At 51.5% G+C, this 12,097-nt stretch overlaps 2 protein-coding genes across 2 annotated transcripts; one reads left to right on the plus strand and one right to left on the minus strand.

The window, feature by feature from the left end:
• Positions 1 to 77: 77 nt before the first annotated feature.
• CENPT (centromere protein T) lies at positions 78 to 7,678 on the minus strand. Its single transcript, XM_045443199.1, has 13 exons — positions 5,800 to 7,678; positions 4,417 to 4,507; positions 4,189 to 4,276; positions 3,984 to 4,080; positions 3,727 to 3,863; positions 3,568 to 3,604; positions 3,208 to 3,356; positions 2,432 to 2,632; positions 1,895 to 2,200; positions 1,564 to 1,654; positions 581 to 757; positions 387 to 491; positions 78 to 312 (listed from the first exon to the last, which is right to left on the minus strand). Exons 1-13 carry the CDS (start codon positions 5,922 to 5,924, stop codon positions 189 to 191), a joined length of 1,728 nt encoding a protein of 575 aa, XP_045299155.1. The 5' UTR covers positions 5,925 to 7,678; the 3' UTR covers positions 78 to 188.
• A 1,680-nt stretch (positions 7,679 to 9,358) lies between these two features.
• Positions 9,359 to 11,453, plus strand: THAP11 (THAP domain containing 11). The gene has a single exon (XM_045443200.1). The coding sequence runs from the start codon at positions 9,821 to 9,823 to the stop codon at positions 10,748 to 10,750; it is 930 nt and encodes a 309-aa protein (XP_045299156.1). The 5' UTR covers positions 9,359 to 9,820; the 3' UTR covers positions 10,751 to 11,453.
• Positions 11,454 to 12,097: the final 644 nt, after the last annotated feature.

Raw genomic sequence — 12,097 nt, forward strand, 5'->3', positions numbered from 1 at the left:
TGCTGGGGAATTGAGAAGAGGGATGAGTATTGGTCCCGGCCTGGCTGGCCCCAGGATATGCACCAAAACACAGCACATTCTGTTTGTGACACTTTATTGATGGTGAGGAGGGATGGGAGGAGACCTGGAAGAATATGTGGGGCCAAGTGGCCCTAGGTAGGGACTGGGTGAGTGTTGAGTCCTGGCCACTACTGAGCAGGAAAGACAGAGTTGCCACTGAATGCACAAGGGATGAGCAGCTGCCGGTATTCCAGGGGCAGGTGCCGCTCCACAAGCACATGCAAAGAGACTTGGTCGTTGACCAGGCCCTGCCTGTAGCAGAGGATAGATATAGAATCAGTGTCAGCACTCCCACATCCAGCACCTCCCTGCTTCTGCCCACTTACCGATGCATCAGCAGTTCCAGGTCCTCTGGTCTCACAGTCTTTCGGCCAGCATGAGCAGCAAACACCTCCAGGTCGTCACAAAGATGCTGGAAATACTTGTCCAGGCTGCCAAAGAGGGTTGGGGTAGAAAAGACTGAACTGACTGTTCATGATCTGAGGGGCTCCTCTCCCCACCCCGAGTGTCCAGGACTCACCACTTCTCCACCATTTCAAGAGCCTTCTTCTCCATGGGCATCTTAGCATAGAAGCTGAAGAGTTTCACATAGTGGTTCAGTCCAGTCTTGTGGGGATCTTGACGGGGCCTGGGGCCAAGGGTTCTGGCCCTGGGAGGAAGCCTGGTCGGTAGAGGCTCCAGAGGCTCTGAGGATAAGCTGGGGGCAAGAGTGGATAGTCAGCTAAAATGCTACGTGAAGAGGCCCCTAGTCAAAAACAAGTCTTGGGGTGCCTGGGTGACTCAGTTGGTTGAGCATCTGACTCTTGATCCTGGTTCAGGTCATGATCTCCTAGTTCGTGAGTTCAAGCCCTAAATCAGGCTCTGTGCTGACAGTGTGGAGACTACTTGGGGTTCTCTCTCTCTCTTGCTCTCAAAATAAACAAATAAATTTAAAAACAAAACAAAACACAAAAACAAAACAAAACAAAAAACAAGTCTTATTGGCTCCTGCCAAGACTAGGGCCCATTTACTCCTTGGCTAATCTGAACCAATAACTCCAACTATGTGCTGAGGGGTAGTGGGGACAGAGCACCACACTGAGGCCTGGTCTTTCCCTGCAGCCCTGATCCTCCAGTCTGGACCCAATGTCCTAGTCTAGGCTTATTACATAAATTGGTACTTGGTCAGGCCCATGACCCTCAGGCCTCTGTATGGATGGACATTCCTTCCCCTCAGCCCATTTCTGCCTGTTTGATTCTGCTAATCGTCCTCCAGGAAGCCTTCTCTGACTATATATTAACTTAGAAACATCCCCCTACCCAGTTTCCTCTCAGAATGTGGAAGCATGCACCAGGATGACAGATGTACTCAGTGAGCCTCACTGAGCCCACCTCAGGGTGCTCTCCTGGGTGATCATCTGCATACTAATGAGAAGGGGGATACTCCTGTGGTACTCAATGCCAAGCTCAGAAGCCTGCTCCCTTCCCGAGAAGCCCATGCAAAACAAGGTCATAGAATCTTACATGGCAGTGCTAGGCGGTGGGGCTGACTCAAGAAACTGAAGTTGCCTGGCCTGAAGAAACTCAGTGGTGCTGGAGGCCAATTCTGGACTTGCTGTAGAGGAAGGGCAGGATTATAGGGGGCTCACCCAACTCTGAAGACCCACAGCCTCCTTGTCCTGTTCCTCAAGGGCCCCATTTACGTCTGGCCCGCCAAGCAACGGGCCCCTCAGAGTCTCCCTGACCCAAGACTACTTGTGCCCAGAAACACAACCCAGATATACAACTCCTCAGATTAGGGACTGAATGTAGCTGTCACCAAGTCACTCCCCCATCCCTGCACTGGGACCCTTACCTGTCCTACCAGAGATGTTCTCATCTCCTGAAGATCCCTCGGGCTCCTTGGCCTCAACAGCTTCTGACGTTTCATTTCTGTCAGACTTGTCTGTCCTAACAGATCCTTGTGTTCCTGTTGTGTCCTTCACTTCACTCACACTCAAACTTTCCTCCATCCTCTCTTCTGCGTTCTCACCAACTCCACCCTGTAAGGGCTCTACTTCATCTTCTCCAGCGATAGCATTGCTGGTGTTTGGGAAGCTCATAGCAAGGGCATCAACCTTCTTTGCCTTTCCTGCCAGAAGTTGGGCTGGTTTTCCAGGACCTGAATCAAGGGAGAGAATACAAGTTAGAGAAGGATGTAGCTCAAGGATAAAGTAATAAAATCCACTCTAGCTCACTGAGGAGAAAAGCCCAGAGGGAGACCCAGGGTACTTGTTTGTGGAGTATCCTGGCCCAACACTAACTCTGCTCTGAGATGTAAGAGGGACCAACAGCCAGGGGACTCTGCAGGACACACAAATGGGCCCGAGGAAGGAAAAGCCCACATACTCACTGTGGTTCTGCAGCTTAGGCCCACTCCTCTGTGTCCTGTGACTGACAGCCTTCTCAGCATCTTTAGCCTCAGTGTAAGAGAGACAGGGCAGGGAGTGGTATACACTGGGGGAATGGCCAACCAAGGGCTGGGAGAAGGGCTGAGTGTCCTCCAACACGGTGTCAGTTGGCAGGGTAGCAACAGGGGTTCTGAGGCTGTTACCTGGAGATCAAAGGCAGTTGACACTGTCACCAGGGCCTGGGCAGTGGGCTCCAAGAGTCTGCCCCAAGTGACCTTTAGAGAAAACCTCCTAGTATTCTAAGAGAGCTTCCACAGTGATCTTCCTGCTTCTAGGCCTAATATTCCCACCCACCACAGCTTGTCCCATCCAAACTGCTCACCCATGCCTCCACTTCTCACTCTGCTCCCTCTACCTGGAATCCTCCTACTCTAGTAAACTTGACTTGTCTTCTGGAAGCAGGCTCCCCAGTCAGTTCTGATTGGCCAGCTGATCCTTAAACCTGAGCCCTATCAATCAATCTCCCCAAAAGCTCCAGTCACCATACCACACCTTTCCTACCCTCAGCCCTCTAGCTTCTCAAGAATGTGGGGCTAAGACTGGGGCTCCATTTAGACAAGGGACATCATGTAGAAAGGAAGCAGAAAATCTTCATAGACCTACTAGTCAGGCTTGCTCACTGTCCTTGACCTGACAGAGGAGTAATCCTGAACTCAGCATACCTCCCATGGGAGTAGGGGAGCTTTCCCCACAGGGCAGAAGGAAATCTCAACCTTACCTGGAGAAGCCAAGGCCAGGGAAGTATCTTGCAAATCCTGCAAAAATGCACCCACATCTACAGCTCGACGGGTGGGAGGTCTGCGAGCCAAACCAGGCCTTTGCACTGACTGTGGCTGAAGAGGTGTGGCAAAGGTCAAGTTGAGGGAACTGGTGGGAGGGAGGAGCCATGAAGGAAAGTCAGGTACCTGAAGCCCAATTTTTGGGAGAATACTCCCATCTGCCCTGGGGCTCTCATCTCTAAGAACACAGCCATTATACTATGAAGCTAATACTGGCAGGGACCAATATGGTCAGATTCCATCCCAATCAATACCTCCCTCCCCAAGCCTCTCCACCAACCCCAAACAGACAACAGCACCTGGTGAGAGAAGAGGCACTGGCATTCCCACAAGGCTCTGCAAGAGAATTTAAAAAGAAACCACGATAAGTTCTAGGCTCATGACAGCCCTGTCTCAGGCTTCTTCAGCCTCTCCAGAGGACAAAAGAGGGTGGCCACAAGTGTTGTCCAGGGTCTTACCTTGGGAGAGAGGCAGCCCCTGGTCTATTCCTTGCTGAAAGACTGACAATCTCAGCCTCCGCTTCCTCCTGCCAGGAGCCAGCAGACCTAGAGCCAGGGTTGTAGGGGGCTCAAGCTCAGGAAGTTGCAGCTCCAGGCTACAAGGATGAAACTTATCTCAGGCCAGGAAGCCCAATATTGGCTTCTGGGACCCTCAAGAGGCTCCCTGATCAGAGCTACCCAACAGCCCAGTGCAAGGGGGAGAATTCATTGTGCACCTGCCCCGAATGCTTTCCTGTCTAGAGGATTGGACCACCTGCGGTGTTGGCACTGGCTTGACCACTGACTCTGGCATCATGATGGAAGATTCTGGGGCTGCCAAAATAGCAAGAAGAAAGTAAGGTTGGCAGGGCAGGCTGCCCTGAATGAGAGACACCATGGGACTGGTGTCTAACTCCGACCAGCAAGCCAGTGTTCACTCACCAGTTAGAAGGATGTTCTTCAGCAGAGTCCGGGGTGTCTGTTCCTCCAGGTGTCCACTGGTTTGAACATGGGCCAATCTGCCAATAGACTTTGGGTGAAAGCATCAAGTAATCAGTCTGTTTGTTTGCCTTGAGATTCCCTCAAGGTGGGCTCCAGAGCAGAGCTAGACCTCAGGGTCCCCTGAATGCAGCAAGAGCCCTGTAGGGGTCAATGGGCTGGGGCACTTACCCTGGCTCTTTGGGAACGCCGCCTTGCATTCGTCTTTGTTGAGCTGCTCAACCTCCTGGAGGAAGGTGTTTCAAGTAGGGATTTCTGGGCACTGTGTAAAGACCAATTGCTCTGAGAATTAAGTAGGGACAGGAAACTAGAGGATGCAGAGATGTGCTTTCATCACGAATCTTGGCCTAAAGCCCTTTTCCCTCAAGGCCAAGGAACCAGAAACCACTTGCCCCACCCCTAGCGCCTGTTCTCAGCTCTGTATCAACAAGGTTGTGGATGAAGGGGAACCTGAGGGATATGGGAATAGAGAGGGACCATAATGACCTACCTAGAGAGAGGGACTGAGGAAACCTTTCCAGAACTGACTTTCTTAGAAGCAGAGGTTAGCCACACAGACAAGAGAAGCAAATGGAACAGTATCCATTCCTGACATTAAAATAACAACCCAAGGGAGCACCTGGGTGGCTCAGTCGGTTGAGCATCGCCCTCTGTGCTGACAGTGCGGAGCCTGCTTGGGATTCCCTGTCTCCTTCTCTGCCCCTCTCCCTCTAGTGCACATGCTCTCTCTCTCTCAAAAATAAATAAATAAACATTAAAAAAAATAACCCAAGAAGGATTTTAAATATTTTGAAGGCTTTTAAATGCCTGTCAGGGTTTGACAGCAACTTCTACATGGGTCACACCAGTCCTAGTCTCTTCTTTCCAGTCTCCCTCAAATTCCCAAGGCATAGCTCCCACATCACTTATAGGTCTAAAACCTACAACGAACAGCTTCCCAGCGCCTATAAAAGAACTGCACTGCCCCTGTCTGGCTGATGTCAAATTCCACACCCTCTGCACCATGAGCTCATCACAGCCCTCATCCACTGTCACTGCCACTACGTCAAGCCAATTCCCTACTCCCTAGCAAAACATCTTTCTAGTTCCTGCCTCCCGAATTCTACGTAGGCTGTTCTCTATAGCTCCTTTCCCATCTTTCAGAAGGACCCTCCAGGAAAAGGGGAGTGAATGTGCAGGGAAAGGTGGAGGACACACAGGAGGCAGGGCAGATGCTTGGACACACTCTGGGCTGATGTCGGGGAAGCTGGCCCGTAGAACGGGCCAAAAGGCCAGATTCTGAGCGCCTATCCTTCACCGGAAGCCGAAACCCAAAGACCCGAACGTGATTTGAGGTCCGTGGTCCCGAGACTTGTCAGCCTGGAGTCCCTGGGCGGCGGGCACCAACAGCTGGCCTGAGCCTAGCTAGAAGGGTGGAGCCAGTTCTCAGAACCCTGAGTCCTGCGCCTCTCCGAGACTCAGTTCCCCTTTCCCTTTCCAAACGGGGTCTCCCACGGAAACCTAACCCCCTAATCCTTCTGGTTGCTCATATGCTCGCGCAGCGCCCTCACATACCCAATTCCAGCACTTCGGCGTCGCTGCGGGGTGCGTGTGTCCGCGGTATCCAGCACGCGCCGCAGCAACGTGCGTGTGGTAGGCTCGCTGTCCTGGCTGTAGCTATCCGCCATTGCCTCAGCCATTCGCTCTCCCACCCAACTGCTCAGGTGGGCCGCTCCACCGCCTTCCCGCCGCCGCGTTTGAGCCAACTCTCGCGAGTCGGCAGGCCGCGAGGCTGCCGCACAGCCTCACGGGAGTTGCGGTTCCAACCCTACCCGCTCAGAGGACCCTGGCGCGGTCGTTGTAAACTCTGAATTGGAGGCACTGTTACCAGGGAGTGAACCTGGGCAAATGTGTGCCATCAGTCGAAGACTTGGTTTCTTCATCTGTAAGTTGAGGATGATACCCACCTAATAGGGGCCTGTACTGATCCAATGGGATAATTTTTTAAAGTTTGTTTAGGTAATTTCTACATCAACGTGGGGCTCAACTTCAGGATCCTGGGATCAAGAGTCACATGCTCTACTTACTGAGCAAGCCAGGCGCCCCTCATTGAGATAATGTTTAGCTCAGTGTCTTATATATAGTAAGCCAGGCCCTTAATAAATAGCAGTCACTATTAGAATGTCTCTTATTCCCATCTCCCTCTCCTAGTTGAGTAGGCACACTTGGGCCAGGAAAAAATAATTTTATCCTGTATGTGATCTGGTCAGATTTGCATTTGTGAAAACTACTCAGCCTCAGAAGAGACCAGGCTGCAGGCTCAAAAGCTAGTGGGCTGTTTGTGATGCAGCAGAAATGTTATGATCTCCAAACACGTGCAATTTTGAGACGAAATTTGGCTTTCAAAGTTCTGTTAATGCTAGAGACTCTATTAGCACATTTTTCACCAAGACAGCCTTTCTTAAATTTTCATGGAAATTTAATTAGAACTTGAGTTCTGAGTTATGGTCTTATCCTTTTGCTCCTAGATGAGGTGTCCATGTGTTTTACATAATTGATTAAACTTTATATTTGCTACTTTTAAAAAAGAAAATAATGAGTGCATGAAGCAAGGGAGGGAGGAGTAAGACAGGCAAGGAGCAGACCATGTGGGGTCTTACAGGCTCGGGAAAGGAGTTTGGACATTAATGCAATAGGCCACTGGAAGGATTTAAGCAGAGGAATTACATAACCATATTTTTTTTGGTATCCATGTGAACAACAGATTTTGTAGAGGAGGCAAGATTGGCAGCAGGGAGACTTGTGACAAGGTTGTAGCCTTTTTCCAGAGGTGACAAGATAGAAGGTGGGCAGGGCAGTAGGGGTGGGGAGAGAGCTATGCATTCTAGATATGTTTTAAGTATAAAAGATTATGTGTAGATTAGAGGTGATTTTATATACTGGAAGGTACGATTTTATTGAGCATCTTCAATGTTCTGTGCATGAAGAAACGATGTAAATTTGAGCTCATTAATATTTTTTGAGGAAGGTACGTCTTGAGACAAGAATAGAATTCTATCAGTAATAGTATGACAATGAAAATACAAAACAATGTAACAATGATCTTTTGCTTTATCTCTACTGCATACATTTCATAAACATTTAATCATTTAACAAAGTGTGTATTCATGTTTTTACTGTTGTATATTCATCCAAATGAATGCACATTTTTCAACATGGACTGCATTTCTAAGTTTGAAGGGGGTTCAAGCTGTGGACCTCAGCTGCATAGGCCAGGAGGAATGGAACTTCTTTCTGGTATGGGTCTGTGAAACCCATGCCACTAACCATGGAGCACGTTGATTGTGAACACAAAGTGCAAGGGTGATGTTTGCATGTTGGACCAGACAAATAGTTCATTGCCATTGTCCCGTATTTTTCCAAAACATTAAAAAAAATTTTTTTGGGGGGGCGCCTGGGTGGCGCAGTCGGTTAAGCGTCCGACTTCAGCCAGGTCACGATCTCGCTGTCCAGGAGTTCGAGCCCCGCGTCGGGCTCTGGGCTGATGGCTCAGAGCCTGGAGCCTGCTTCAGATTCTGTGTCTCCCTCTCTCTCTGCCCCTCCCCCGTTCATGCTCTGTCTCTCTCTGTCCCAAAAATAAACAAACGTTGAAAAAAAAATTTTTTTTTTAAATAAAAAAAATTTTTTTAATGTTTATTTTTGAGAAAGAGAAAGAGCACGAATGGGGGAGGTGCAGAGAGAGAGGGAGACACAGAATCTGAAGCAGGCTCCAGGCTCTGAGCTCTCAGCACAGAGCCCAACGCAGGGCAGGAACTCATAAAAGCACAAGATCATGACCTGAGCTGAAGTTGGATGTTTAACCGACTGAGCCACCCAGGCGCCCCATTTAAAAAAAAAAAAATTTTAATGTTTACAAAATATTTTAAGAATGGGTTCCTCTTATAATAAAACACTTTAAAAAATGTAACAGTTAACTTGGGGTGTTCCTTTTTCTTTCACATGCTTGTAAATAGCAGTATCTTTCTTGTTTTTATATCAAATACTTAGAAGTAGTTTATACTAGGCTCCAATTTCACACCCATGGTTTGTAATCAGGAGGGAAAAAAAATTAGGAGGGAGAATCAGGAGAAAGGGTGAAGAAAGGCAAGAAGCGGAGAAAGGGGGAACTCAGCAAAGGAGAGCTGTTTGCAAGTAACTTCCCTAAAGACTTCCCAGCCTCCTCCCTGGTTTTCCACAGCCTCTCTGGTCCTTTAGAACGTTTTCTCCTTAGAAGTAGAGGAGTGGGGAGGGGTGTTGTTACAATACAAATCCTGTCCATCCTCTGGTTCAACACACTTCAACAGCTCCCAGTCCTCTGCAGAATTAAATCCCAAATCTTTTAATTTAGCCCAGTTTGGTATCTTTTGGCGCTCCAGCTACCCAGCCTGGCATCTTCCAGGTTTTGAAGGGCGGAGCTTAGTTCTTTCTTGCCTCAGGGCCAGCTACTCCTCCCCACTCCAGCTTTTCACCGTTTTTTTTTCTTCCTGGGACTCCGCCTCCCATTTTTTCCTCTGTCCTGTTCACTATTTTGTAGCACTTATTTCTGTGATTAGAAATCCATTCAGGTGCATTCACATCTATTATCCAAAAGTTGGACCCTCATCCCTCGCAGCAGTCAGGCCTGGTCAGTCAGCTCCTGCAAGGTTCCCAACACACTGCCCTGTGCCCGCCACACAGTAAGCATCTATTGGTGACTGGTGTTTAGGTCAGTAAGTGAGTCATCGCAAACATCGGCTGAATTAGGAGAGTGCTCAAGGCAGAGAAAGGGGCTCCTGAGGTCTTTCTGGGCACTGAAGCCCCGGTCGCCCACCCAAGCCCCGCAGGAATGCTGTAGACTCACAACCGCCAGTGATTGAGGAACCGCTTCCGGCAAGGTTGTCGCTGGCACAACCTCACCCAACTCCTAGTCCCCTGTAACCCGGCCTCTCCTTTAGGCGGCGCTGCAGGCCACAACAGCCGAGTTCAGCGCAAGGCATTGCGGGATTTGTAGTTTTTGTGGGCAAATACCCAGGGCGCTTGCGCACTACAGAGGCGCGCGCCTCCCGCCTCCCTACCCCCACCCCCCCCGGCCGCCGTATCAGGATTCCAGGTCCTTGCGAAGGGCGGTCAGGAGACGGCGATGCAACCGAATACGCCTCTATAGTCGGCCGGGGATTAGCCGGGTGGGAGTAAGAATCTGTTCTGCGTGGGCCATAGCGGCGCCCAGGAAAGCGGCTGGAATTATCACTCCCCCGCTCCGGAAGTGAGCAGCTTCTGGCGTGGTGCATTGTGGGGGGCGTAGTCCTCCTTCCCGGGCGGTCCTTCGCGGCGTCCCCGGGGCCGACTCTGGAGCGCAGGCGGGCGGCCGGGTGGGTGGCGCGGCGCGGGCCGGCGGGAAGCGTATTCTGGGCACGGGGCGCCGGGCCAGGCCGGCTGCGCCGGGCGGCATTAGTGGGAAGCCGCCTAAAGACCCGCCCGGCGCCGCCCGTCGAGGGGGCGGGCGGCGGCAGACCGACCGGGCCGTCGAAGGGCTTAGGAGGCCGGTGGGCAGGGCCGAGGCGGGCCGCGCGGCGCAGCCATGCCAGGCTTTACGTGCTGCGTGCCGGGCTGCTACAACAACTCACACCGGGACAAGGCGCTGCACTTCTACACGTTTCCCAAGGACGCTGAACTGCGGCGTCTCTGGCTCAAGAACGTGTCCCGCGCTGGCGTCAGTGGGTGCTTCTCCACCTTTCAGCCCACCACGGGCCACCGTCTCTGCAGCGTCCACTTCCAGGGCGGCCGCAAGACCTACACGGTGCGCGTCCCTACCATCTTCCCGCTGCGTGGCGTCAACGAGCGCAAAGTAGCACGCAGACCCGCCGGGGCTGCAGCCGCTCGCCGCAGGCAGCAGCAACAACAACAGCAGCAGCAACAACAACAGCAGCAGCAGCAGCAACAGCCACCGCCGCAGCAGCAGTCGTCGCCGTCAGCCTCCACTGCCCAGGCCTCCCAGCTGCAGCCGAACCTGGTGTCTGCCTCTGCTGCTGTGCTCCTCACCCTTCAGGCCGCTGTAGACAGCAGCCAGGCTCCGGGGTCCGTGCCCCCAGCGCCCACCACTCCCACAGGCGAAGATGTGAAACCCATCGACCTGACCGTGCAAGTGGAGTTCGCCGCCGCCGAGGGGGCAGCCGCCGCCGCCGCCGCGTCGGAGCTAGAGGCTGCTACAGCAGGGCTGGAGGCCGCAGAGTGCCCTTTGGGTCCCCAGTTGGTGGTGGTGGGTGAAGAGGGCTTCCCTGATACTGGCTCCGACCACTCATACTCGTTGTCGTCAGGCACCACGGAGGAGGAGCTCCTGCGCAAGCTGAACGAGCAGCGGGACATCCTGGCGCTGATGGAGGTGAAGATGAAGGAAATGAAAGGCAGCATCCGCCACCTGCGTCTCACTGAGGCCAAGCTACGAGAAGAACTCCGCGAGAAGGATCGGCTGCTGGCCATGGCTGTCATCCGAAAGAAGCACGGAATGTGAACGCCCCCCCACCCCCCTTTGGCTTGCTGGACTCCCGGACCTAGAGGGACCTTAGGCCGCTGCTGGTGAACTCCCCTATATTCCTGGGACACTGGTTGACAGTACTGAAGCTTAGGGCAGCTGGACTCTTTTGCTGGTGACCTGACACCCTCTCTTGTTTTCTCCTGAAGCAAGGTCCTGAAGTTTGGGACCTCAGACTCTGCACAGGTGACACCAGCATTTATGACTTTGTCCCCCATTCTTCACCTCACCCCCTGTTTATGTTGCAGGTTCTGGTTAAGCAGAGGCTTCAGAACCACTGAACTTGAAACTTAACCCCTCAGAATGCCGGTCGGCTGCCCAAGGACTATGGGTTTAGGAAGACAACACCTTGAGGTTGGCCAGCATTGGGACAACTCTTCCGTGTGTAGTGATAAGAGATCCAAGTAACATCAGTTCTCCTTTTCCTGCTTTTCCTTCCCAGGTGCAGACTGTGATTCTGATGGGAACTGTGCCTCTGCCTATTTAGGACCTCTCTCCCCAGGAGGCCATCTACAAGGGGATCTAGGTGACCTGCTGTTGAAGATCCAGCTTGCCAGGGACTTAGGTTTATCTTGTTATGTTTGCTACTGGTTACAAATTCTATTTTCTGTACAATTAGTCAGACTAAAGTTTTCACTGTGTTTGTTTGGCAAAACGAATTAAACAGAAAGTAAGGTTTTAATTTGGGTTTCGCCATTTTATTTTGATAAAGACTCATTTAAGTATTCCAGAAACATGGGGAAATAGGCCTCCCAACAGGCCTCTGCCCTAGGTCTCAAGGACCAGGCTGATCCTGAGAGTAGAAATGCTTCACTGACCATGTTTCTCCATAAAGGGGCCCTGAGCACATGGACCCTGGCCTCGTAAGGTTCTTACAGAGTTCCTGGCCCAGCTCAATCCAGAGTTTGGAAACTGCACCAAATGGTCCCAGTTTGTCAGTGGATTGGGAGAAGGAGCAACTGAGAACTAAACCGACTGTGACCCCTCACTTCTCTTGAGGGTTTTGAATCCTTCATGATTTTAAGCTGGGGTTGAATTTCACTCACCATTTTAGCCCTGACACTTAGTACAGCATCTGGCACACATGGGCTTGCAGTTACTTAAGTCAGTGAAGACCACAGCTGGAGCCAGCCATGGCTCCTGCAGGCATAACTCTTGTACAGATACCTTGGCCCTGGTACACTTTCAGTGTGGAGGAATTGGGATTTGTGACCTGGTGATTCATTTTCTTGGCTGTTTTTATTCTTCTTTAGATGGGAGATTACAGGAGTGAGGTGATGTTTTTATCCATAGGTCCAAGTAATTTAGCTCAAAGCCAATAGGGAG

Source organism: Leopardus geoffroyi, chromosome E2 (assembly GCF_018350155.1).
Source record: "Leopardus geoffroyi isolate Oge1 chromosome E2, O.geoffroyi_Oge1_pat1.0, whole genome shotgun sequence".
Taxonomy (NCBI): Eukaryota; Metazoa; Chordata; class Mammalia; order Carnivora; family Felidae; genus Leopardus; species Leopardus geoffroyi.